The sequence below is a fragment of the Mesoplodon densirostris genome, chromosome 7 (assembly GCF_025265405.1).
Source record: "Mesoplodon densirostris isolate mMesDen1 chromosome 7, mMesDen1 primary haplotype, whole genome shotgun sequence".
Taxonomy (NCBI): domain Eukaryota; kingdom Metazoa; phylum Chordata; class Mammalia; order Artiodactyla; family Ziphiidae; genus Mesoplodon; species Mesoplodon densirostris.
The window spans coordinates 107658462-107685484 of NC_082667.1; the positions used below are offsets into that span (position 1 = coordinate 107658462).

The following is a 27023-nucleotide window of genomic DNA, read 5'->3' on the forward strand; positions in this document are numbered from 1 at the left end:
CGGAAGTATAAAGAACATTAGTAATCTCATAGCCACAGAGTGCCTGGCAATTAACAAGTTTTGTGTTTGTTAATATCCACTGTCTCCTTCAATCCTGACAGCCTCCAGTGAGGCAGAGGGATCCGATCGTTCCCATTTCACAGACGGGGACACAGGCGCGTTGAGGTGTGGTGAAGTGTGTGCTGTCCACAGCAGGGAGTGGCTGAACCAGGCCTGGGACCCAGTTCTTCCCACGTTGGATCTTACCGTTACCTCCTCTAGTTCACTCAGATCTGTAACTGCTGGGGAGGATGCGTGGGTCTAGCCCACTTTATCATGGTATGGTTCCGCCTCTTGGCTATTTGATTTCTTTCCCTGCAATCCATACCCCATCTCTCCCTCTCCCCTCTCGTATGCTATGCCAATGGGCCAGCCTCCTCGCTCTTTTTTTGCCTGGAACGGGCTTTCTTAGAGAGGGGGCTTACCTTCTCGTTCTCCCCTCAGATGTCAGCTCATCCCATATAAAACAGCAGCCCCCGCCCTCTCTGTCCCTCTTCACTTATTTCTCTCTTTATCGCTTATTGCCACCTATTTTATATTTACCTGACTTTTTTTTTTTTTTTTTTTTTTTTTTGTGGTACACGGGCCTCTCACTGTTGTGGCCTCTCCCGTTGCAGAGCACAGGCTCCGGATGCGCAGGCTCAGCGGCCATGGCTCACGGGCCCAGCCGCTCCGCAGCATGTGGGATCTTCTCGGACCGGGGCACGAACCCGTGTATCCTGCATCGGCAGGCGGACTCTCGACCACTACGCCACCAGGGAAGCCCTACCTTTTATTTTTTTAATTAAACAATTTTTTTTGGCCGCACTGTATGGCATGTGGGATCTTACCCGGAGCAGGGATCGAACACCTTGCCCCCCCGCAGTGGGAGTGCAGAGTCTTAACCACTGGACCGCCAGGGAAGACCCTTACTGGACTTTTTAAAATGTGCTTTCCCCTCTAGAATATAAGCTCTTTGAGAGCAGGGATTTGTCTCTTTTGTCCATTTGCTGTAAGCCCCCCCCCACTTGGCATCTACTTAACAGACATTTCAAAAACATCCTGTTTGTGTAGGAAGGAGATGGGGAGGAATGTCTGTCCCTGAGCCATGCCCTGGACTTCTCCCCACTCCAGGATGAGCCCCAGGAAATATTGGGGGTGGGGGTGGTAAATGCAGCTGATATGTCCGTATGTGCCCATTGTGTTCAACTGGCATGACCTCCTTCCTTTCCCCCCCGACCCCCTTGCACTGATGCTTTATAAATATATTAGTGGCTGAATGATGTCACCGTAATGCATTTTGGGAATGGTGGTGTGGTTTATGCACACTTGAGTTGCTCTGAATGCAAACCTGACATCATACTGAAGGCAGCAGCGGACAACATATGCACAGTAAACAGGCAAAGACTGTCTTATTGATTAACAGATGAGGCCTCTATTATTGATCAAAGCTCGGTGAGGAAATTTATCACTTTTAATTTCAGGGCTGCCAAATATTTCTGCCTCTGAGCCAGCCATTACAGAGACAATTTAAAGGCACATGCCTCCTTGCGAGAGGGGGGTCTCTGCCTCTCTCTTCTTGGCTCTTGTGTCCTGGAACTGCCCGTCCTGGGGGGAGTCTGGGTGGGGGTGGGGAGTGAGGAGGCTTCATGAATGGGGGCTGGCGTGGGAGCCCATGTCCATGGTATCTGCGTGGCAAGGGGGTTGTCACCCACAGTCCCTGAAGACGGGACTTTCACACACTCAGCTCAGTTTTGTGACTTCAGCAAGGCAGGGGTGGAGCGGGGAGGACTTTGAGGGCATCCAGATGTGGTCAGGCCTGGGCCAAGCTGGCAGCCTTGCCGCGATCATGTGTGCTAATCTGCTTTATCTTCATCTGAGCTTGTATGATGGTGTACATCCGGTTCTTGACTGCCTACCTGCACTCCTTCCTTTCTCCCTGCTTCTCAGTCATTAAAGCAGATGCTCCTGCAGCCACATGGATGGCTGTTTTCTAAGAAACCTCCTCCCCCACAGCCCTCTGAAGCTATGGCATGAGTAGGTTCCTCACCCAGAGGCAGGGCTCCAGCACCATGGTGATGGTGATGGTGATGGTGACGGTGAGTCCACGGGGCACCCTCCCCTTTGCAGTTCCTGCTTCCCTCCTCAGGCCCCTCCTCCCCCTTTCTTCTTTAGGGAGCCATGAGAACCGGTGGGATATAGAAATAAAGAAATAAATACAGTTAAAATCCGCTCCCTTACAGATCCGCAGAAAATCATTGCTGGCTAATGATTTGGAACTGGGGAAAGTTTCTCACTATGACGGGGCTGCGACTTCATCCACCCCCAGCCTTCCCACCTCTGCCCTTTGAGGTACTTGCTGCATTTCCATGATAAATGAATGGAAAGTGGCTTGGCTGTCTCTAGTGTGAACACAAGTTGTGACTGCTTTGCCATCGAGTTCCCTGGCTCTCTTTCTTTGAAGCTGTAGAAGCCGCTGACAGGTCCTTAGCCCTAGGACGCCTGCAGCTTGTAGGGACACCTGGAGGGGATCATGGTATTCTCCCTGCCTTGAGGCGAAATTCAACTCCAGCCACCTAAGACAAATGACAATATTTATTTTTAAAGCTCTTAAGGAAAAGTGATTTCATATCTTTACTGGGTCACTTTATCACTTATTTATTTAGTTAGTCAACTAATATTTATTGAGTATCTAATAGAGGGTATATCCTGCTTCTCATTAGGAATGAAGACAAGATCAATGCCCTAAATGTTTATTAGTGTTTAATTTAAGTCTATACTAGTACAACTTGTATTCTGAGTTCTCGCCCTTAATGTGCTAAATACTCCAAGTCCAAGATTTTAAAACTATTTAAAGAGTAGTGGAACCCTTTTTTCCAAATAGAATTTTACAAAAGGTTGATGTATAAAAGCGTAAATTGGATTTTAATTTTTTTTATTTGGGGAAAGGGAGTTCAAAGCCCAACTTCATATTCATGAGGCATCTTTGCAGATGGACCCCTAGGGAGGCTGAAGGGTATAGGGATTAAGAGCAAAGGCTCTGAAGTCAGGCTCCCTGGGTTTTAATCCACCTCTGTGGTTACCTACTATGTGACACTGGGAAAGCTATTTAACCTCTGATCTTGAGTTGTCTCATCTGCTGAATGGGTATATTCATACTATGTCCCTTAAAAGGTAGTTAGGAGGGCTTCCCTGGTGGCGCAGTGGTTGAGAATCTGCCTGCTAATGCAGGGGACACGGGTTCGAGCCCTGGTCTGGGAGGATCCCACATGCCGCGGAGCAACTAGGCCCATGAGCCACAGCTACTGAGCCTGCGCGTCTGGAGCCCGTGCTCCGCAACAAGAGAGGCCATGATGGTGAGAGGCCCGCGCACCGCGATGAAGAGTGGCCCCTGCTTGCCACAGCTAGAGAAAGCCCTCGCACAGAAACGAAGACCCAACACAACAAAAATAAATAAATTAATTAATAAAACTCCAACCCCCAACATCTCCTTTTAAAAAAAAAAAGGTAGGGCCTCCCTGGTGGCGCAAGTGGTTGAGAGTCCGCCTGCCGATGCAGGGGATACGGGTTCGTGCCCCGGTCTGGGAGGATCCCATGTGCCGCGGAGCGGCTGGGCCCGTGAGCCATGGCCGCTGAGCCTGCGCGTCCGGAGCCTGCGCGTCTGGAGCCTGTGCTCCGCAACGGGGGAGGCCACAACAGTGAGAGGCCCGCATACCGCAAAAAAAAAAAAAAAAAAAAGGTAGTTAGGATTAAATGAAATGATACATCCTAAATACTTAGCCTCATACCTGGTATATGCCACAGCCTCAGGAAATCTGAGGTGGTTTGAAAACAGCACTAGACTGCTTTCTACTACAAACATGTAGAAGAAGTAGTTCTGTCTCTTACAAGACCCTGATGTGAAACTAAAACACAGGTACACTTAAAGAAATGCTCAGACGTGTTGAAAGGAACGCAGTGCAGCTGCAGATTAGGAAGGGTAGAGCGGTGAGGGGCCGGCGTGCTTGGCGCATGCGTACTCCAGTCTTGGAAATGGACGAGGACCCGAGCGGACAGGAATGAGGCGGGGCGTTGCTCAGGCACAGAGACCCACCGAGGGTCGAGCGGCGCCCCCAGAGGGCCAGTGAGGACAACTCCCAGTGGAGCTGGACAGACAACTGGGTCAGGTTATGGAAGGCCTTGAAGCCAAGTAGAGGAATTTAGAATCAGGGCAAATTGTGAGCCACTGTACTTTTTTTTAACTTTTAATTTTATATTGGCGTATAGCCGATTAACAAGGTTGTGATAGTTTCAGGTGCACAGCAAAGTGACTCAGCCATACATATACATGTATCCATTCTCCCGCAAACTCCCCTCCCATCCAGGCTGCCACATAACATTGAGCGGAGTTCCCTGTGCTATACAGTAGGTCCTTTTTGGTTATCCTTTTTAAATAGAGCAGTGTGTACATGTCAATCCCAAACTTCGTAACTCTCCCTTCCTTCCCCCCTCCCCGCCGTAACCATAAGTTCATTCTCTAAGTCTGTGAGTCTGTTTCTGTTTTGTAAATACATTTATTTGTATCATTTCTTTTTAGATTCTGCATATAAGCGATATCATACGATATTTCTCTTTCTCTGTCCGACTTACTTCACTCGATGTGACAATCTCTAGGTCTATCCGTGTTGCCGAAAATGGCATTATTTCATTCTTTTTTTATGGCTGAGTAATATTCCATTGTATATATGTACCACATCTTCTTTACCCATTCCTCTGTTGATGGACGTTGAGGTTGCTTCCATGTCTTGAGCCATGGTATCTTTTTGAGCAAGGAAACGTGAGGAATCAAGTGGCCTGCAAGGAACCTGCCTCTGTTGGGTGGATCAGAGGGTGGCTGATGGTGTGGCAGCCCTCCTGAGTCATTGGGTCATTCTGGGCATGACCCAACAAGAGCCTCGGTAGGGGCAGTGGTTATCAACATGCAGTGGAAGAGATGCATCTAGAAGACATTTTGAGGGAAAACTGCCAAGGCTTGTGACAGGTGCCCCCTGGACGAGATAACAGCCTTGAAGACTGTGTTAGCAAGTGGTAGAAAGTCATCTTCACATCGTGACACTGTCGCTTTGAGGCTTGTAAATATGGTTCCAGAAAAGTCAATCAAATTGAATTGCATTGAATTGATTGTTTATTCCACAGATATGTACAGTAATACATTCCCACTGGGTGTCAGGCAGATGCAGCTGTGCATGAGATGACATATTCCCTCCCTCGGGGAGCTGGAAACGGAGCCACAGGCATTTAGGAGACACCCTGGTGAGGCCGTGACCTGGAATGTACAGGGTGCTGTGGGGGCACAGAGAAGGACTACCTCACCCAGACACGGGGCAAGGGTTTGGGAGCTGAGGCATGAATGATGAAGCGGGGCTTAGCCATACTGTGGGGCTGGGGAGAGGGGCAGGAATGTCAGAGCCAGAGGAGGTACAGAGGGATGCTTGGACACCTTGCAGTGAGGAAGCAAAGGGCTGGAGACCAGGGAACAAGGATGAGGAGAGAGAAGAAGCAGGAAAGAGAAGTGCAAGAAGGGCTTTCTGAGTCACCGTGTAGAGTTTGGACTTTATCCTGAAGGCACTGGGAAGTCATTCAGAGGTTTTAAATGGTCAGGTACAGGAGGTGGCTGGGTAGACAGTTTAGTTTTAGACGCACTGAGTTAGGAGTTTATCCAGGTACTGGTATGTCAGCAATTCCTATCTTCCCGTAAAGTATAATCTGGGCAACAGGGCACGTTAGTCCTCATTGGATCATATACTCCTTTCCATCTCTCACCTGGAGCCAGCCCCCCAGAATCCCCCTTCCTCTTGGGCATCTCTCCTGGACCCCATCTCTGTTTGTCTTGGTTATGCTGGTTCTGTTCCCTCTTCTATCTGGGAGAGCCCTCAGTGGGGGCATTCGAAGCTCAGTTGGGTGGGTGATCACATCTTGGAGGAGGGTCTGGGCTGGCTGCTGGGACCATGGGTTACTCCTGACTTGGGATCTTCACAGGTGTTAAGCCCCCTCCCCCAGGGTCCACCTGCAAGATTTTGGCCCACGACCCCCTTTCCTAATGCAATATCACTCTTGATAATAAGGTAACTGCCTCCCCTTTCTTTCAGCGGGCGCGAAAGCCTTTGTCTGTGATCAGTGTGGTGCCCAGTTTTCGAAGGAGGATGCCCTGGAGACACACAGGCAGACCCATACTGGTGAGTGACTGATCCCCATCCCCTAGGTCCTCCGCAGTGTGACGGCACATGGACGTGAGTATCTTGTTTCCCCAGGGGAGCTGTGAGTGGGGATGGCTTGTGCCGTGCTCAGCTACCCTTGCTTGTGGGGCTGGCTGGGCAGGAATTTATGTGTGTGACTTTGCCCTAGAAGAACAGCTGCCCTGGATTAGGCCAAGACCTCTGTCTCTAATAGGCCACTTAGATCCTATCTTCATGGAGACTCTAGTACGTTCTTGTGGAGGCCTTAGGAAGTCCGTGATGTTATCTAAGCATCCTCTTCCCTTGGTGAAGGGTCAGGAAACTGCACCCCATCTGACTAACTCTGAAACCATCATGTAGTGGGCTGGTTCTCCCTCTGAAACAGTCTGGTCATTGTCTGAAAGAAAGCAGTCTGTCCACAGGGATGCGTTTGAACAATATTAACGAACATGATACTGCTGTGATTTCACGGTGTCAGTGTCATCTCAGTGGTAACTGGCGCCATCATCATCATCATCATCGTCAATGTAGCTCACAGTTACTGAACGTTCACAATGTGCCAGGCGCTGTTCTCGGTGCTTTACCTGATCTCATTTGTCCAGTCCTTCCATGACTTTGTTAGGTAGGAGGCTATTCCCATGTCATAGATGAGGAAACCGAGGTTCAAAGGAAGGAAAGTGACTTGCTGAAGGGAACACTGAGGACAGGAGTGGTGTGGCTTAGGCTGCCTGGTTTAATCCTGATTCTGCCACTTACTATTTGTGGGACCATGGATCAGTTACTTAAGCTCTCTTAATTTGGGTTTCCTCGTCTGTTAGAAAAGTGGAGTAATAATGGCACCTACCTCATAGCATAGATTTTTGGGGGAGATTAAATAAGATATTATAAGATTAAATAAGATACTTTATTTGAAGTGCTTTGGGGAATGCCTAACTCATAATAAACATTCAATAAATAGTAGTAGATGCATTTAATTTAATAAATATTTATTCAGTTCCTATAGCGTGCTCTGCACTGTTGGGGTCTTTAGGTAGCATTCTTCATGGAACTGAGATTCTACAAGGGAGACAGGATACGCAAATAATTGTGCAATATAATGCCAAGTCATAATAAGTACTAGTGTGAAAAAATATAGCAGGATAGAGAGAAAAGTGGTATTGTAGATCATATGGTCAGGCTTCTCTGAGAAGGAGATATCTGAGTAGAGTCCTAAAGTTGGGAAGTGAGTCATTCAAAGGTTTCAGGGAAGAAGGTCTGAGCAAAGGGAACAAGCACTTGCAAAAGCCCTGAGGTTGTGTTGAACTTATCAAGTTCAAGGAAGAGCATGAAGAGCAGTGTGTGGTCGAGGGGTGGGGAGTGAGGTGCAGAGAGTGGTGGGAGGTGAGATTGGAAATCAGGTGGGTCTCTCAACCCTGGCAAGGAATTTGGATTTTATTCTGCATGTGCCAAGAGTCCTCGGGAGGGGGATAAAAATATTTGCAAATCATACATCTGATAAGAAACTTTTGGTTTGAAAATGTAAAGAACCCTTAGGACTCAATAATAAAAATACAGATAACCAAAATAAAAAATGTGCTAAGGATCTGAATAGACATTTCTCCGAAAATAGACATATGGTCACTGAGCACATGAAAAGATGTTTGACATCATTAGCCATCAGGGAAATACAAATCAAAATCACAGTGAGATACTACTTGACACCCATCAAGATGTAGCTCTAATAAAATACAGGCAGTAGGAAGTGATGTTGAGAATGTGGGACAATCAGAACCCTCACACACGGCTGGTGGGAGCGTAAAATGCTGCCGCCACTTTGGAAAACAGTCGGGCAGTTCCTCAGGAAGTTAAACAGTTACTGTGTGACCCAGCAATTCCACTGCTACGTGTGTGAAAACATGTATCTACACAAAAACTTTCACATAAGTGTTCATAACAGCATATTATTTATAATGGCCAAAAAGGTAGAGATAACTCAATGTCCACCTACTGATGAATGGATAAACAAAATGTAATTTATCCATACAATGGAGTATTATTCATCTATAAAAAGGAATGAAGTATTGACACATTCTGTAACATGGATGAATCTTTAAAACATCATGCTCAGTGGAAGAAGCCCGTCACAAAAGGCCACATATTATGTGATTCTGCTTATATGAAACATCCAGAATAGACAAATTATAGAGAGTAAATTAGTAAATGCCAGGGGCTGGGAGATTTGGGGGGAAATAGGGAGTGACTGCAAGGTATGGGGTTTCTTTTTGGGGTGATGAAAATGTTCTAAAATCGATTGTGGTGATGGTTATGCATCTCTGAATATATTAAAAACTATTGACTTTATACTTTAAAAGCATGAGCTGTGTATTATATGGTATATGAATTATTTCTCAGTAAAGCTGCATTTACCAGCACACACAAACATTTATAGAAAAGGGGGAATATAGTCCATTGGAGGGTGTTGAATGGGGGGATGGCATGACTTGATTTATGGGTTTAAAATATCACCCTGGTTCCTGTGTTGAGAACTGACCATAGGAATGTTTCAGTTATCAATTGCTGTAGAAGAAACCACTCCAACAGTAGATTAAAGCCACGATGTGTTATTATCTCAGACAGTTCTGTAGTTGACTGTGCTCAGCTAGGCAGTTTTCACTTGGGGTCTCTCACTTGGTTGCAGTCGGATGGTGTCTGGGACCAGAGGCGTCTGCAGGCTCGATAGGGCTGGGTGTCCACGATGGCTTCCTCATTCATATATCCACCTCCCAGTCCATCCCATGGCCTCTCTCTACAACAGAGCAGCCTGGACTTCTCGCCTGCCTGCTCAGGGCTCCAAGAGTCAGGAAGCAGAAACTGCCAGCCCTCTTAAAAGCTAGGCTGGGGCTTCCCTGGTGGCGCAGTGGTTGAGAGTCTGCCTGCCGATGCAAGGGACACGGGTTCGTGCCCCGGTCCGGGAAGATCCCACATGCCGTGGAGCGGCTGGGCCCGTGAGCCATGGCCGCTGGGCCTGCGCGTCCGGAGCCTGTGCTCCGCGACGGGAGAGGCCACAACAGTGAGAGGCCCGCGTACCGCAAAAAAAAAAAAAAAAAGCTAGGCTGGAAACACATAGCATCACTTCCGCCATATTTCATTGCTCTTAGCAGGCAGAGGACAGCCCCAGATTCAAAGGATGGAAGAGTAGACTCCCCTTCTCAGGGGGGGCTGACAGACACGTAGGGGAAGAGGAGCTGGGGCAGCCATCTGTGGAGACAAGCCACTAAGCGACCACAGGGACTGGAGGGGAGAAGGAAGATCGGTCCACTGCTGCTGCTGGAACAGTTATCGTCAATATCTTCTTGTCCGCCTGCCTCACCAAATCAGCCTCTCTGAGTGGAAGACATACGTCCTAGCCCTGGTATCAAGGGCTTTGGGCTGGTGCTGCCCTGGCCTGTGGCACCAGGAAAACTTTCTAGGTGAGCTGTCATTCCAGCCCGTGACCCCCTGGTTTTGTTAAAGAAGGGAACTTTGCAAGATTTTGCCCGGAGTTCCAGAGCTGGTTATCTTCAAAGCCAGAGGAGGACGTAGCTCTCCTAGGCTCCCAGCCAGTTTCTTATTGCTGGACCACATATGTAACCAAGAATCCTAGTCTGAGAATTCCAGCTGGGGGGCTGAGGAGACTGAGATCTGAGCCAGCTTCGCCAAGCAGCTTAATTCTGTCCATCCAGATTAAACTTGCAGCAGCAGGGAGCAAGCTGCCCTCACAACCAGGGCCAGGGCGAGAGGCCGAGTCCCCGCTCGGTGAGCGGGTAGGGATATTGTTCACAAGCAGACCCCACACACTTATTGAGCACCTTCTGTGTGCCTGGCACCCACTGGGGATATGGCGGTGAGCAACACAGATGTGCTCCCTGTATTTCTTTATGAAACAACTTTATTGAGATATAATTTACATCCTGTTCACCTGTTTAAAGTATCCAATTCAGTGGGTTTTGATCTATTAGTGTATTTTTAAAACGGTTGTAAAAGATATATACATGAAAGCTGCCATTTTAACTATTTTAAAGTGTACAATTCAGAGCAATTAATGATATTCCAACCTGTTTTTAGAGTTTGGTATTGATTCAGCTTTGAAAGTCAGGAGGCATCTTAGGACCAATGCCCTTCCAGGATTTATTAAGTCAGTGCAGAGTTGAAAGTGATCAACACTTTCCAAAAAAGGATATTAGTTTCAGGTATGATTGGAAAGAACCTGGAGTTTGAGTCAGAAGCTGAGGAGGGGGCATCTGACTCCACGGTCTAGCAAGTAAATAACTTTGTTCCTCATCCTTTCTGACCTTCCAAGTCTTCTCACCTGCAAAGGAGTATAGTGCCCATCCTTCCTGTAGCAGAGGTGGGTCCCAGCCCATTCAGACTGACTTTTGCTTTATCTCCAAGTTGAATCCAAATTGTGGAGGAGAGACCAAGGTGGATGCTTTGAGAAAGGCTCCCTCCCCACCTGGCTGCGAGCACAAGGCAAGCTCCCTCTGAGGGAGGGACTTCGGCCACTCCCTGGTGTGGGGCAGGGTGCCCTTGGCTGGGGAGAAAGGCAGTAGCAGCCTTATCCTCAGCATTGAGTTGGCAACGAGGCAGCTCTTCTGACGCCCGTTTATCATCTACGGTGCTGTTTCCTGCAAAACCCAGATAGATCCCTAGACTCTTTTAATAATCAGTGAACACACACAACTTGAAATCTAGTTGCCGTCTCTATTCTAAGACAGGGGGTCTCTGAGGAAGAGAGAGGCCTGGTTATGAGGAATGCTGAAAGTGATGCTAATGTTATTGGACTGGGAAAAGCCGGTGGGGTACCAGGTATGGTTGGAGAGCCATCAGGAGGGCAGAGAGAGAACTCTGTAAAGGAGAAGCAGTCGAGACCCTGGGAGAGTAAAGTCATGGTAATGCCACCTTTATATTTCTTTTTTTTTTGGCCACGCCACGTGGCATGTAGGATCTTAGTTCCCCGACCAGGGATCAAACCCGTGCGTCCTGCATTAGAAGTGTGGAGTCTTAACCGCTGAACCGTCAGGGAAGTCCCCACCTTATATTTCTGATACCTTTGTTTATCAAACACTTTCCTCTGTTATACGCATTTAACAGATGAGGACATGGAGGCCTAGAAGCCCCCCACTAGGAAGTGAAGAGCTGGAACTCGGTCCAACTCTAACTTCAGTGCCCTTTCCACCAGTCCCCAGCTGCCTGCACATTGACTCACTGTTGTCTGTGGGTGTGTGGCTGAACGGTTTAGGGAGAGATCGTGTAGGTCATGGCCCTGTCCTGGGCAGGGCTCTTTTGAATCCCTGTGACCCATTTAACTAAGAATCCTCAACACCCTGATGCCCATGTCCCGCCTTGGGAGATAGGATACAATTTCTCTGAAACAGATCAGGTCTGGGAGTTCCATGCCCAACGCCGCCCGCCATGTCGGAATTCACAGAGCTAATGTGTCGCATGGCATCAGATGAGTGATCAGGGTGCCTCACAGGTATTCTTGACACTGAAGAATGAATTTAGTAGAAAGTATTTCCAATTCTGTTTTCGTCAAACAAACGTCATCTTCACGTCTCATCCTTTCGACCCCACTTACCCTGGATTTCTGTCCTGGTGTGTGTGACCCCTCCTTGTGCCCTCCCTCCAGGATCTTTGTTTTTTAATATATAAATGTATTTATTTTATTTATTTATTTTTGGGTGCATTAGGTCTTTGTTGCTGAGCACGGGCTTTTCTCTGGTTGTGGCGAGCGGGGCTACTCTTCGTTGTGGTACACGGGCTTCTCATCGCGGTGGCTTCTCTTGTTGCAGAGCACGGGCTCTAGGCGCGCGGGCTTCAGTAGTTGTGGCACGCAGGATCAGTAGTTGTGGCTTGTGGGCTTCAGTAGTTGTGGCTAGTGGGCTCTAGAACGCAGGCTCAGTAGTTGTGGCACAAGTGCTTAGTTGCTCCACGGCATGTGGGATCTTCCCAGACCAGGGCTCAAACCCATGTCCCCTGCCTTGGCAGGCGGATTCTTAACCACTGCGCCACCAGGGAAGCCCTCCCTCCAGGATCTTGGTGGGCTCCTGCTGGTGCTCAGGGAGGACACATTTATGGTTGGGTTGGGCTCAGGCTTCGTTGTCACACTTCAGTTTTCTGTTTTGCTACAGCGAAGACTTTGAGGAGATAAACAGAGTCACTTTACACCTTTTATATTATGACAGATACATATTGCAAAACACTGCTGCTTCCAAAATGTTTGGGTTGCAGAGAAGTGAGGAATTAACAGCTCTGCAGCTCCCCAAGATGCTTGTACTTCATTTACACATCAGAATTTTTTTACACTGTTCAGTAAAATAAAAAGCGAGAAAACACACATCCACGCACGTGTACACACACACACATCCACTGCACCACTTGGGTTCTATATCAGGAATGTCTTAAATTAGTAAGTAGTCCTTTAAAGTCCAGATAAACTGATAAATACCATTAATGGCTTAATTTATACTCTGGGTTTGAAATCTGACACATGGACACTATCTTGGCTCAGGAAACGCAAGGGGTTTTGTGCCAGAGGTTTTAATGACCGATCAGTAATATAAATTGCTGCATCACTGAACAGAAATAGCTTCTCTGTGTCATTTGATCTGGAAACTTCTCCGGCCAGGCAGCAGTTAATAAATTTAAAAATAATTACCCTCTTCATTCAAAGTCAAACTAATTAGGAGTGGGTTTTACAAATCATAATGTTGTCCAAGCCACTGTACGTCCCCTTTTGGGATTTGAACAGGCCTGGGGGGCAACGGCCGGGATCAGGTGGCATTAATTAGAAGGCAGGGGAGATACCACAGCTGCTGAGCTGAAGGTGAGGGGGTTGGGACAGTCTGCAGTGTGCCCTGTCGGGGAGGGAGTGAGGAGAGCTCAATGGGGCAGCCTTGGAGTTGAGCTGTAGGAACCTACAGCTCTTTTAATCCATATGTAAGGAACTCAGAGCACCTGCCTCTGTGTGAGCTGAGCATGGGGGAGATGAGGCCAATGCTAGTGTTTGGGGGCCAGGCCTGAGAGACTATGAGAACCCCCAAAGCAGGAAAGGCAGATGTGCGGTTGGCTACCTGGGCAGGATGGACCTGCCTAAAGGCAGGGGAGTGGGGAGGAGGGCCTCTTGAGGGCTTTATTCACTAGGCAAGTTGGGGCCCTGATAGCATGGGTCAGGTTTGTCTTGCAGGCTTCAGGGAAGAGGGACCATTGAAGCCTGATGTCTGAGTGTGACATTCAGGGTATTCGGAGCATAGTGACACACAGAGCTTGGGATCTGGTGTCAGACTGTCTAGATTCAAATCCTAGTCCCATCACTTCCACGTTTTATGAGCTTGGGCAGGTTGCTTAACTTCCCTAAGCCTCCACTTCCTCCTTGGTAACATGATGGCAATGATGCTATCGTACAAGGGATACTGTGAGGATTTAATTTGGTGATCCATGGAAAGCACTGAGCATAGGCCTCGCGTGGAGTAAACTCTCAGTAAATGGTGGTGGTGGTTACTAACACTGAACCATCATGGTCTTCACCAGAGGTCTTGGAGGGTACCCATTCCCCTGACTAGGTAGGTGAGAGGGGAAGGGCCAGGTTGACGGTAATGGTGGTGGAGGAATGGGAATGGTGTACAGCTGCTTTTCCAAGGTGATGGGATCTTTGAGGATCCCTGACTTGTCCTCTGGCCAAGAGGACGTTTCCATCCTGCCCAGAGAGCTAACAGCCCCTGGAGTCCTCTAAGTGCAGTGGGGAGAGGTGAGGGCAGAATGCAGTTCTGCATGTTGAACAATCTCACAGAGCAGATTTGGTAGATCTTATGTAAGGCCCTAGCTAGAATGCTCAAAGCTGCCCAGGGAGACCACCCTCTACCAATAATATCTAAGCAAATGCTCTATACAGCTAGGTCAGACAAGCTACAGAGCTGGGGTAAGCACGAAGCAGGTGTTCCCCCTTCCAGGAGCAGCAGGGATATGCCCTGCCACATCTTAGAGGATGCCTCATTGGTTGGTGCCCTTGAAGGCTGAGGAATCTTGAGTCCCCTGCTGGTGTCCTGGCCCATGTCTGTTACCATTAGGAACCTGGGTATTCTGGAAATATAAATAAGACCTTCTGTGTGATGCCTCCTTATCCCCTCTTAGCGCCCTGGTAAGGAAAAGAGGCTAAAGTCATTCCTAGGTTTAGGAGTTCTGGGGCTAGGAAGCTTCGGGGAAGCCCTAGAGGCCAGGACACTAGGTTGAACTAGATCACCAGATTTGCCCCAAAGCAATTCCGCTCTCTCCTGCAGCCCCCACCCTGTCGCACCAGGTCAGCCAGGTTAGTGACTTCAGTTTGCTACAGATCAGAGTAGCCTATGCAGCTGGTTTGTCCCATAATTCCTTCATTCATTTATTCCCTAAGTTTTAAAGTACCTACTATGTGCAACGGGCTTTGTGGACCCAGTGCCTCATGGTGAAGAAAACTTGGTGCCTGCCTTCCTAAAGGCTACAGTGCTGTGGAAGAAATGAACAAGTAAGGCACATTTGCCTTGGGTACAGATAATATAATAACTGTACTCAATTGGATACTTTGGAGATATTATTTTATTAAGTCCTCACTACAGTCCTAAAACAGACATTTTTCCTCCCTATTTCTTTGCTAGAGAAAACTGAGACAGGTTAAGGACGGCCTGTCCAGGGTGGGTAGGATGTGTGCCTCGGGGTCCTGCACCCCAGAGCCCACGTTTTACCGCTGCCTTCCCTCCCCACGTGGGCCTGGGCATTGTACCTAATGTGCAGCCCGGGGGCTCAACTCTGCCCGTTCAACAGCCTAGGAAACTAGGGCTCAGAAGCCCATATTTGAAAAAGGGGGTCAGTTAAGAACAAACAAACCAAACTAGAATTAGGACCCACGAGTTCTTACTTCCAGTCCAAAGTTCTCTCCACTCTGACTGCAAAATAAGGACTTTCTTTCACTGGCCTAGAAAAAACTGCTTCATTTCCACCTTCCTGCGTCACAGAGGAAGCCACTCAAGCAGATGCAAATGCTGGTTCTCATCCTCTCCGTGTCAGCTGCAGGAGGGTCCTGCGGTCCAGGAACAGCTAACATGCCTGGTGGCCAAGGGCACCCGTGCTGCGGGGCCTGCCCTCCCCTGGTAGCAGGGAGCAGATGCTGGAGGTCACCCTGCCCCAGGGCCCTCTCTCTTTCAGTGTGAAGCAGGCTAGGAGGCACACTGTTGTGACTTTGGAAGGAGAAGGCAATGAGAAAACACACACACACACACACACACACACACACACACAGCAGCTCAGTAAACACCCCCTTTGAACGCACAGAGCTATACCCCCGCCTTGGTGGTGTCGGCCGGCTACCTGCTTGCACTGGCCCCTCTCTCCCTCCTGGTACATTAACGATGCTTGGAAAAAGTTTTGGGGACAGTCTCCGGCCCTGAACTTCAGAGGAGAAAATGAAGTCCTTGTTTGCAGGACTTTCGGTGGTACATGGGCAGGCAGTTCAGAGACTTGAAAGAGTAAGCAGCAGCATTCTTTCCCTCGGGGTGGTGCCGGCCTTGCCCACCTCCTGTCCCGGGCCTGGCACGAGGGCCGGCACTGGGCACATTGGAGCCGCGTCAGGGTGGCTGGCCCCTGTCCTCCAGCAGTAGGAAAACCAGCAACTGTTCTGGCTCCTGCTCCCAAGGGCAGCCTCTGGGTGCCCAGCCGCAGAGGACGGGGGAGGGGAAGGGAGAAGGGCCAGCGGACAAGAAAGAACTTCATCTACCCAAAACTGGACGTGGAAAACGGCAGAGCGAGCCTCACACCCCTGCCCACGCTGGAGGGCACGCGCAGGACAGGGCAGGGGGTCATCGGGTGGACACGTGGACTCCACTTAGGTTGGCATGACCTCCCCATTGAAAACATAATAGCTTTCGACTTTTATAAATATCAGGGGTGATTTGTATAGCATTTCACGTGGTGTGCCAGGGAATTGAACCTGAGAAAGCCCAAGCTCGGAATGGCTGCTGAACGTCATGGGCACTTTGGGAGGGAGAGTCATGTGCTGCTGTTTGTACAGTCAATTCACCAGCATAGACTTACTCTTGACCTCATTTCATGCTGTTACTATAATGGCATGTTTGATGCCTAATATAGAGTTTTATTTTCCAAGCCCAGGGCTCTCGGCTCTGTTGGAGCTGCTTGCTGTGGCGTAGGGAAGGACAACCCAGCTGTCACCTGCTGGCCCAGACAAGCCATCCTTCTGCACCGTTCACCCTAGTGGCACCCAGGGTCCCTCTGGGCTCCTTCTGGATGGACCCCCAGTGCTTCTTTTTTTTTTTTTTTTTTTTTTTAATTGCTGTGCGCGGGCCTCTCACTGCCACGGCCTCTCCCGTTGTGGAGCACAGGCTCCAGACGCAGAGGCTCAGTAGTTGTGGCTCACGGGCCCAGCCGCTCTGCGTCATGTGGGATCCTCCCGGACCAGGGCACGAACCCATGTCCCCCGCATTGGCAGGCAGATTCTTAACCACTGCACCACCAGGGAAGCCCCAGTGCTTCTTTTTAATTAATAAATTTTGTTGTTTTTTTTTTTTGAGTGATTTTAGATTTACAGCAAAATTGAGTGGAAAGTAGAGAGAGTCCCACGTACCCCCTGCTCCCCACCCCACCACAGCTCCCCCACTGTGAACATCCCCCAGCAGAGTGGTGTATTTGTTACAACTGATGAAACTACACGGACACGTCATTATCACGCAAAGTTTACGTTAATGGGTCATTCTTGTTGTTGTAAATTCTCTGGGCTTTGATAAATGTATAATGATGTGCATCCACCACTGTATCATACAGAGGAGTTTCACTGCGCTACAGACCCCCTGTGCTCTGCCCATCCATCACCCCGGTGCTTTTTTTTATGTGAAGCATTGCTGCTTTGAGAGGTTTGGCTCTCTTGGGATTGGAGAGGAAAATTGACCCGAGGTTGATTTGGTGTTAGAAAAGGTTGAAGCTCATTCACTCAAGTAGACATCTTGAGCATCTGCTTTGTGCTGGACATTGATGCTGGGTCCTGGAATAGGGATACAGCAGCGAGCAGGACTGGTCCCCGCCTTCACCAGCCTCCCATCATAGTGGAAATGATGAACGTTATTGTGTGACAGACGCATGGTATTTGGAAAAGCAATAATGAATTAGGAGAAAGGAGAACTGAGTTCTTATCCTGGCTCTGTCACGGGCTTGCTTTATGACATGGGACAAATTGCCTTGTTTCTCTGCCTCTCTCAAATGTGGGGAGTGGGAATTAGGTAAGAAAAATTGCTGTTTGAGGGGTTCCACGGTTCCAAGCATAGCCTGAGATTCCAATCTTGTATGGAGGGTCTACATTTTTCTCAACTTTAGCACATTTGTACACTATGATTAATATGATCTTTGGACGTTTACAGTTTCTGTCTCTCACCAGTTAGCAAGCATTTCTTTCATTTTATTTAGATGCTTATTTAATAAAAAATAACATGCATACTGTGTGTGAAGAAGAGATTAAAGGTGAAGATCTTTTGCCTTTTAAAAACTATTCCAGAAGTTTGAGGAGAATGATAGTGTTTTGATCTTTTTTTAAATCATGATGATATTTTTAACTGAAAATTTCAAACATATAGAAAAATGACAGATTACTAAAAGAAATTCTCATATATATCCTTCATGTAGATTTGCCAATTAACATTTTTCCATATCTGTTTTATTTTTCTCTTTTTCATACACACACACACACACACACACACACACACACACACACACACATACCCTAAAGAGAAAAATAAAGCAATATCTCTATCATCTTTCTGTCTGTCTATCTATCATCTGTCTATCATGTACATCTAATTTTTTGAACAATGGTGATAAATTATTTAAAATTTTTCGACCAAATGTGATAGTGTTTTGATCTTTAAGGACTATTGTTCAGAGCTTGGACTGTGCCGGCACTGGTGCTTTTATATATTATCTGATAGAACCAGCATCACTGCACTAAGAGGCAGTTCACTGCCTGTATCACTGCTGAGGAGTCGCTGGCTCAGAGAGGTTTAAGTAACATGACTCGTTCAATGGAAGGACTGGGATTCAAGTTCAGGGCCCCAGTGGTGAGTCTGATAGGACTTTGGGGTCACCTGTCATCCTCCTGTTCAGAGTTACCCCTTCCCTTTCACGTGGTCCTCCTGCCAGATCCCCCATGATCAGCTTCAGCCCCCAACCCTGGGTTCGCACTCACCTCTCCTCCCTCCCGTCCCCACCCGCCGTCTGTGTCTCCTTTATCTTTTCAACTCCTACCCCTTCCTCTCTGGCTGGGCTCCCTTCTCCCTCATGACACCATGGCTGCCCAATGACAGAAAGGAGTTAATAAAAACCAATGTGTAACTGAAACTTGAAAAGCCATAAATCGCCTTGTTTTTTCTAGGATGTTGGTAGCATTTTGATTTAATAGTTGGACAAACACAAGGGCCTATTTTATTCAGAGTTTACAGGCCTCAAGGCTGTTATTCCTCCAAATTTAATAGCATTGAAATTGCAGGGTTTGCTATAATTTGCCTATCGCTTTCTGCTCCACCATTGATGTTTATTGTCAGCGGGATGGAATCTCAATCCGACTCACTTAGATAACATGTCTGTTAAACATTTAGATAATTGTACCATCATTAACTTGTCACATTATTTTAGAGATTCAAAACAGAAGCGCAGGGTAAGTAGAGGTACTAAGGGGGGTGGGAGGGAAGGAGGAGGAGGAAGAGAAAATCTCTCCTGAGTTAAACAACCAGGAGATGAGAGAGTTGATTTCGCACTCTTGACATTTCACCGGAGGTGTCTGAGTAAAGAGGGATGTGCTGTAGAGCTGGGCCGCCAACCCAGGGCAGGCCACCCCTGCGACAGCGCCACAGATGCTCAGAGACCCTCGGTGTTTCATGCCCAGCTTTGGCCTTCATGCACCAAAGATCAATTTTTTTAGCTTCCCTTAGACATGCTGACTGAAACATTATATGTAATTACAAAGTATTGAGAACAACCTACATGTCCAAAGGTAAGGACTCTGTTAATTATGGTACCTGCATGGAAAGACGTTCACGATGTTTTGTGTGATAAAAGGTGGTTAGGGGCGCTTCCCTGGTGGCGCAGTGGTTGGGAGTCCGCCTGCCAATGCAGGGGACACAAGTTCGTGCCCCGGTCTGGGAGGATCCCACATGCCGCAGAGCGGCTGGGCCCGTGAGCCATGGCCGCTGAGCCTGTGCGTCCGGAGCCTGTGCTCCGCAACGGAAGGGACCACAACAGTGAGAGGCCCGCGTACCGCCAAAAAAAAAAAAAAAAAAGGTGGTTAGGGAAAAAGGCTGCATAGTGTGATCTTCTTTAATATAAAATACAGAAGCCATCCTGTAAGATTCTATAAGGCTCTATACCTAGTAACAGTGATTGTCTTTAGAGAATGGGATTACAGAGCAAAACAGGTTTTACTTTCTGCTTTATCTATTTCTGAATAATAATAATTAGGATTTATTTTCTTTATTGTTATATAATAATAATTATAGATATTTATTGGCATGTATTACTTACATAATTTTTAAAATTAAGGTCACATTATAAATAATACAAATATTACCTTTGAGCCTCATTCTTTCTATGGAGGAGGATTTCTAAAAATAAAAGGCTACAAGTGCAAGTAAATGGGTTTTGAGGAAGATATAGGACATTAATATCTCAGCTACACTGGTAGGCGCCTCAGTTTCCCACTGTTAAGACAGGTAACTGCCAGATGGAGAACTCGGTACCCTGGGAAGCTTGTGCCAGCGCTCACGGGTCACAGCCACTGTCTCTGTTTACAAGGACCTGGCACAAGAAGTGGGTAGGAGGAGAGATTTTCATCACACCTAAGTGAGGACTGAGGTCACACCTGGAGGGGTGACCCAGGCCAGGGATCAGTAGGAATGAATTCCCATTCCTCAGAGGGGAGATTCTGGGAGCAGCTAAATGTCAACACTAGTGGGGCACTGAGCTTGGCATCCAGAACTGTCCCCCGGAAATTCTATGGTATATGCCCTCTGGTCCCATGGGGGTGACAGGTGTGACCAGTTCTATCCATCTGGCTTTGGACACCATGTTAGCTCCTGCATCTGCAGGGCCTGCTCTGTGGCTTACACAAGAGAACTCACTATTGCCTCTCATGGCTGTGCACACCCAGTGACACTGGAAATAGGGGAAAAAGCACAAGTCAAAAAACAAGGGTTACGTGCACCGCAACAAAGAGTAGCCCCTGCTCGCCGCAACTAGAGAAAGCCCATGTGTGGCAGCGAAGACCTAACACAGCAATCAATCAATCAATCAATAAGCAAACAAGGGTTAATGTTTCCCTGATTGTACTGTAAATAATGCAGATATTTGGGGGTGGGAGGGACAAACAATGTAAATATTTTATAGACTGTAGGCTAAATGTATATATTTAGAAAAACAGCTAAAATATTTCATATGCTACAGTGCAGATTTTTGCTTAGAGGATGAACAGGGCTGGTGGAGCCCATGGGGTAAAGATGGCAGTGCCGTGGCCCCTGGGGTGCAGGGGCGAAGGAGTTGCAATAAAAGTACGTGTGTGGGATTGGGGATCAACACGGGCCCACAACTGTCCGTTTCTTGGAACCCAAGTAGTTGAAAGTCTCAGATTTTTCAAACCATCTTTTAAATATCCTGTACTCTTTTTTTTTTGATATGTGAGGGATACAAATGACAAGCTAATAATGAGAATTTATCAATACTTTTAAAAAGCAACTTCCAGCCCAGGAGAATTGAAAACACCCATCCACACAAAAACTTGTACAATGTTCATGGCAGCATTATTTAAAACAGCCAAAACATAGAAACTGGAGCCCAGCTGTCCATCAGCTGATGAATGGGTAGGCAAAATGTGATATATTTGCATGATAGAATATTACCCAGCCATAAAACAGAATGAAGTGTACTTACATGCTACACCATGGATGAATGTTGAAACCGACATGAAAGAAGCCAGGCACAAAAGGCTACATATTGTATGATTCCATTTATGCAAAATGTTCAGAATAGGTGAATCTACAGAAACAGCAGATTAGTAATTGCTAGAGGTTGAGGGGAGGGGAAATGGAGAGTGACAACTAATGGGTATGGAGTTTCTTTTTTGGGAGTTAGTGTTCATGATGGTTGTACAACTTTCTGAGTACATTAAAAACCATTGGATTGTGTATTTTAAAAGGGTGTGTTGGGGCTTCCCTGGTGGTGCAGTGGTTGAGAGTCCGCCTGCCGATGCAGGGGGCACGGTTTCGTGCCCCGGTCCGGGAAGATCCCACATGCCATGGAGCGGCTGGGCCCATGAGCCATGGCCCCTGAGCCTGCGCGTCCAGAGCCTGTGCTCCGCAATGGGAGAGGCCACAACAGTGAGAGGCCCGTGTACCGCAAAAAAAAAAAAAAAAAAAAAAAGGGTGTGTTTCATGCTTTATGAATTATATCTCCACTAAAATGAAAAGCAACTTTCAGGTCTGTTGTTGTTTTTTACAGACTCAGCCCAATCCCCTTTACCTGCTGCATCCCAGGATTTTCTAGATAAGTAGCAGTTTGCAGAATAGTGACCATTCAGACAGTGCAAGAGGCTGTGGTGCCTTTGGAATCATTCTATTCACAGAAGGCAGCAAGTAGTAGGATGGCTCAGAGATCCCCTCCTCTCATGCCTCCATTTACAGAACGGGGAAGGAAGGAAGAAAGAAAGAATCAGGTCAGGACGCTCGGCAGGTGAAGGGTGTGAATCTGACATCCATAGTCAGGAGGAAACTGGGAGTTGCCGTGTGTTGCAGATCTGCAGACGAACAGCCAGACCTTCTCATGCCTGGGAGGAGTCACTCTGACCAAAGACAGGACATGGATAGCATGGACCCAGGCAGCCTGTTTTAAGAAAAGAATCACACAAGTAATAGTGCTCTGTATGGGGAAATTAGAAGATACATGTACACAAAAGAAATGTGTCTCCTGTAGTCCCACCGTCTTTTTCTGTTTTGTTCTAAACAACATTGGGGCAATAATATGCAATGCATGCCGTTTTGTAATCCGTTGCTTGCATGCCAACAAACCTGCATCTTGATGATTATTGTAATACTTCTCGAGTATTCTCCCCTACCCCCATGTTTTTCTGTAAGCCCTGATGTGCCTTACTTTGTGCACTGGGACGCCCCCTTTGCCCTCCATGTTTTGGAAGTGGGGGTGGGGAGCCAGCCCCCATACATGAAGGAGGTTCCGGGGGCTGCTGGCGGGAGAAGTGTCTAACAAAGATACAGCACGTTATCACCTCTTACCTATCACGTCTTCTGTCAACAAGATGAACTGGGCTGGCCAGGCACTTCTGCAGCAGCTGTTTACTTGGCCATTCCAGGCAAGCTTGAGATGCTGGGAACATAGCCAGTCCTCACATTTGATCTTCTTAGAAGCTGTTTGCCTTTGGTTTTCTCCAGCCTTGCAAATGGCCAGTCGCCCTGGGCAGGATCTGGGCAGGTAATTTACCTTCTCTACTAACTTAAGGGATGGCACTGCCTGGGGGCTGGGCAGACCAAGGAGAATCTAGGCATCAATTTAGTTGCCAAGTTAAAGCCCAGAGTGAAGTAGCAAGGTAATTAAGCACCTCCATACGTTAAGTGTCCCAGACCTAACTAGAGAAGATTTCCTGCCAAAGAAGAGCCCCAAACAGGTGTTAGGAAAAAGGCTTTTCTTTTGGCATTTCCTTCTCTGAGCATTAGGAAAAGTTACCTAACGGAGAGATTGCAGGTTTGGGTCAGATGAAATGTTCCCTGCCCCCACTAGGAGAAGATCCATTACAGATTGGAAATGACTTTGTCTCTAAGTGCCCATTGTCAGATGGGATGCACATTCCCCTCAACCAAACAAATATAAAATGCTTCCAGCCTCTGCTTCGGATTTTCTATTACTGTTTCACAGGACTCCAGAGAGTTTTAAGATAGCAATTTGATTAAGCTTATGGGGAAGATCCCATCAGATAACATTCTTTTTCTGCAGGTGGAGATAATGTGTTCAAGTATTAAGTATGTTTTAAAGGTAATTATCTTTTCCATATTCATTTTAGTTACAGGAATTGAAAAGGGGGAGACTTTGCATCTGAAAGCTGCCCCTTGGGCCCTGGAGTCGCTCTGACCTCTCTCCTCTGGGAAACACACTTGAGGTTTTTGACAAATGAAGGAGCACCAAGTGTTTCTCTGTTTTGAAATGACTTGGGATCCCCTGTCTCCAGAGAGGTTGTCCGGAAGGCGGGGTCTGGGCCACTGCCCTCACCAGGCTCCCTGTCCTGGGATGCTTTCTGGGCTCCCCATCTTGAGCTCCTGGATGTTGGAAGGGGGCCTGGCTGCTGCTCAGAAAGAGGACTTGCCTCATCCAACCGTGAGCCATAGGGTTACATCCCCACCTTCCAAAATAGAACCTTGGAATCACTATTTACATATATTGGGCCCAGTTTGGGGGTATTCAAACCGGAAGAGGCTAATTCAAGGTCTCGATTCTAACATTTGTAGTCTTCAGAACTGGAGCAAGAGGCATTAAGGAGGGAGATCCTGAGCCTCAGAGAGGTTCAGTGATTTGCTCAGGATCACACAGCAAGTTAGAGAGACATACTGTGGGCTAGAACCCGGGAATCCTGGTCTTGGACCACTCCTCCTGTGCCCCAGGATATCAACTCTGCCATCTCCAGAAAATAATCCTCTTCCCTTTTCCTGGAAATCTCCAGAGTAGGAGATTCTGTCCACGTGGCCTTCTTTGGTTATCCATTTGTCAGGGTCTGCACTGCGAGCTGCCAGGGTGTCTAAAGGTCTGAGAAGAGCATGCACAGTGCAGATGCTCTGGACTTCCTCAGACCTCACTCGCCTGCCGCGGTAGTATTTTAAGAGCTTTTTGCAAAATAGAAAAATCAGACCCAAATCCTACCTTCAGAAAGCTAACCATTGCTAGGGAGGAAAACATAGGTGTATCTTAAAAGGTAATGAATGATACAAGGCGCTTGAATAAGATACATACTGTGGGGATCCAGGGGTGGCGATGGGAGTGTCTCTCATCCCTACGTCTGCCTGAAATCCTGTCTGCTGCAGCCAGAAACCCGTAGTTCCTGCACACGGTATCCCCCCTGTTACATCCCTTCTCTGCCTGATCGCCCAGGAGCACGTGATTAGACTGCAGCTCGCTGGTCTGAAGGCAGCTGACTCTGGGAAAGGACCCCAGGTGATAGGTTTATCATTTACGACCCAGATGGTGACATGCAGAGCCCCGTTGTCTCCAAATCCCTGACCCAGTTCTGTCAGACAGAGGTGGCAGTGGAGGATAGGTGTGAAGTTGGTGGATCCAGCCTGGGTTTAGGGCTTGGCCTCATGCACTGTATCTCAGGGAAGGAAAAGATGGTTCTGGCATCTAAAATGCACACCCTGTGTTGCCTCTCCCATGCTTCTCCTTGTCTTACACCAGCTACACATTCAAATCATTTGGAGGAGCTTTTTTTTTTTTTAATTATTTATTTATTTTTGGCTGTATTGGGTCTTCGTTTCTGTGCCAGGGCTCTCTCTAGTTGTGGCAAGCGGGGACCACTCTTCATCGCGGTGCGCGGGCCTCTCACTATCGCGGCCTCTCTTGTTGCGGAGCACAGGCTCCAGACGCGCAGGCTCAGTAGTTGTGGCTCACGGGCCTAGTTGCTCCGTGGCATGTGGGATATTCCCAGACCAGGGCTCGAACCTGTGTCCCTTGCATTAGCGGGCAGATTCTCAACCACTGCACCACCAGGGAAGCCCTGGAGGAGCTTTTTAAAAAAATAGCAAGAAAGGGCTCCCATCCCAAACCAGCTGAATCAGAATCTCCGGCATGGGGCCCAGGCATGGATGTTTTCTAAAGCTCCCTGGGAGACTCACATGTAAAACCAAGGTTGAGAACTTCCGGATGTGATGAGATCAGACTCCACTGCTTGGCCCAGGAAGTGCCTGCACTCAGTCTCAGGCCATCTCATGCCACCACCTGCAGTGTGTTCACCCTGAGTCACTTATAATTTCCTATTCTCTCCTTGCTGGCTTTCTTCTCCATGTATCTTCCCCTAAATCCCAGAATTTCTTGTGCCTTGTCTGCCTAGACCATTTCTTCTCAGCTCCATTGTTTATGTTATGTGAATGTTTCTGTCTGCCTCCCCCTCCCTGCTCCCCACCCCGATTCTTACGTTGAAGGCCTAACCTCCAATGTGATGGTATTTGGAGGTGGAGCCGTGGGCAGGTTAAAATGAGGTCATGAGGATGGAGCCCCCATAATGGGATTGGTATCCTTACAAGAGGAGGAAGAGACTAGAGCTCTCTCCCTCCTGTTATGTGAGGACACAGATAGAAGGCGACCACCTGCAAGCCAGGAAGAGCCCTCACCAGAAATCCAGCCATGCCAGCATGCTGATCTTGGACTTGCAGCTTCCAGAACCATGAGAAATAAATGCCTGTTGGTTAAGCCGCCCGGTCATAGCATTTTGCTATAGCAGCCCGAGCAGACTGAGACAGTGTCCTCTCTCACACCTTTCCCCCAGATAAGCAGTGGAAAGTGTTTCCTCTTCGTCTCCTGCACCATGGACATACCCCACTTGTAGCATTTGGCCATCTTGCTACTCCATGTGTTAGGGGCAGGGTGTCTGAACCATCTTTGGGTCCCTGGACACTTTGACTGTGTTAGAACTGTGTTAAAACAGAACAAATAAATATTTGTTGTGTGGTTAACCAAAAGCAGTAAAGGGAGCTTCCTGGTTAGAAGCTGGAAAGGGGAATCTGTTCTTGTCTGAATTCATATTTTTGCTCTTCACTTGCCAACTGTATGGCCTTGGACAAGTCACTCAACCTTTGCAAGTGTCATATTCCTTACCTGAAGAATTAGAACTCCATACTTGCCCCATTTACCTCAAAGAGGGGTGTGAGGACCAGAATGATCCTAGAAAGAAGTAAGGTCCTTGTAAGGTGAAAGGCACAATTCAGATTTAAGGTACTTTTATAACTGTGACGTCTCTTGGGACCCTCGGGGGCTATGGTTTCTGCCCTTCAGAGACCCAGTCTGTGCCCTCTGCACCACACCCTCCCCGTGCCAGCTCTTCCTGACCTTTTCCTTCCCTGACTTCCTCTTTTGCACCTGCCATGCTCTGCCTTGCACATGTGTGAATACTGTATGAAAGCACGTCAAATACTATTATCATATATTTTGAATTACAGAGAAAACAATGAGGGAGGCAGGCTGGTCCATCCAGTGATTAAGCATTCAGTGTAACATGATGGGCAGAAGTTAGAGGGAGAGGCGTCCTAGGATTTTTGACTAAATATGATCTGAATGGGTCAATGAGACAGATTCCACGTGCAAGCCATCCCAGATCGGTCATCTCTAGCGTGGAGAAAGTTCCAGAAGGAACCTTAACTCTGTCATTTCTTCCTCATACATCCAATGTGACTGGAGCACCAGCCACGGGCATGGGTGCCAGCCTCCGAGGATAGCCTGCCTCGCCTACCCCCCAGGAGCTTGCAGGCAAGAGGAGGGCTGTGACAGGCATGCCCAGGAGCAAAGGAGGGCAAGTGTCCAGCTCTGATGAGGGCAGCGGGCAGAGAAGGCTTGGAGGCAGGAGGAGATCCTCAGACTGAGTTTTCTGCTCATCCTGCTTTAGGGTAAATTTATCTTGTGGGGTTGGCAACTGAGTTGCTCGCCACGTCTCATAGAATAAACCTTCTTGTGTAGGCTTGCAGATGGAGGCTGTTACTAATCCCCTTC

At 47.8% G+C, this 27023-nt stretch overlaps 1 protein-coding gene across 2 annotated transcripts in view; it reads left to right on the forward strand.

Annotated features, from left to right (window-relative positions):
* Positions 1-27023, forward strand: part of ZBTB16 (zinc finger and BTB domain containing 16) — a 197298-nt gene that overhangs the window by 123292 nt on the left and 46983 nt on the right. Inside the window, exon 3 of one of the 2 annotated variants that reach the window (XM_060104712.1) lies at positions 6147-6233. The exons of the other annotated variant lie outside the window; for it this stretch is intronic. Within the exon in view, the coding sequence (XP_059960695.1) occupies positions 6147-6233 (87 nt within the window). The remainder of the gene's footprint in view (positions 1-6146; positions 6234-27023) is intronic. 2 annotated transcript variants of the gene reach the window in all.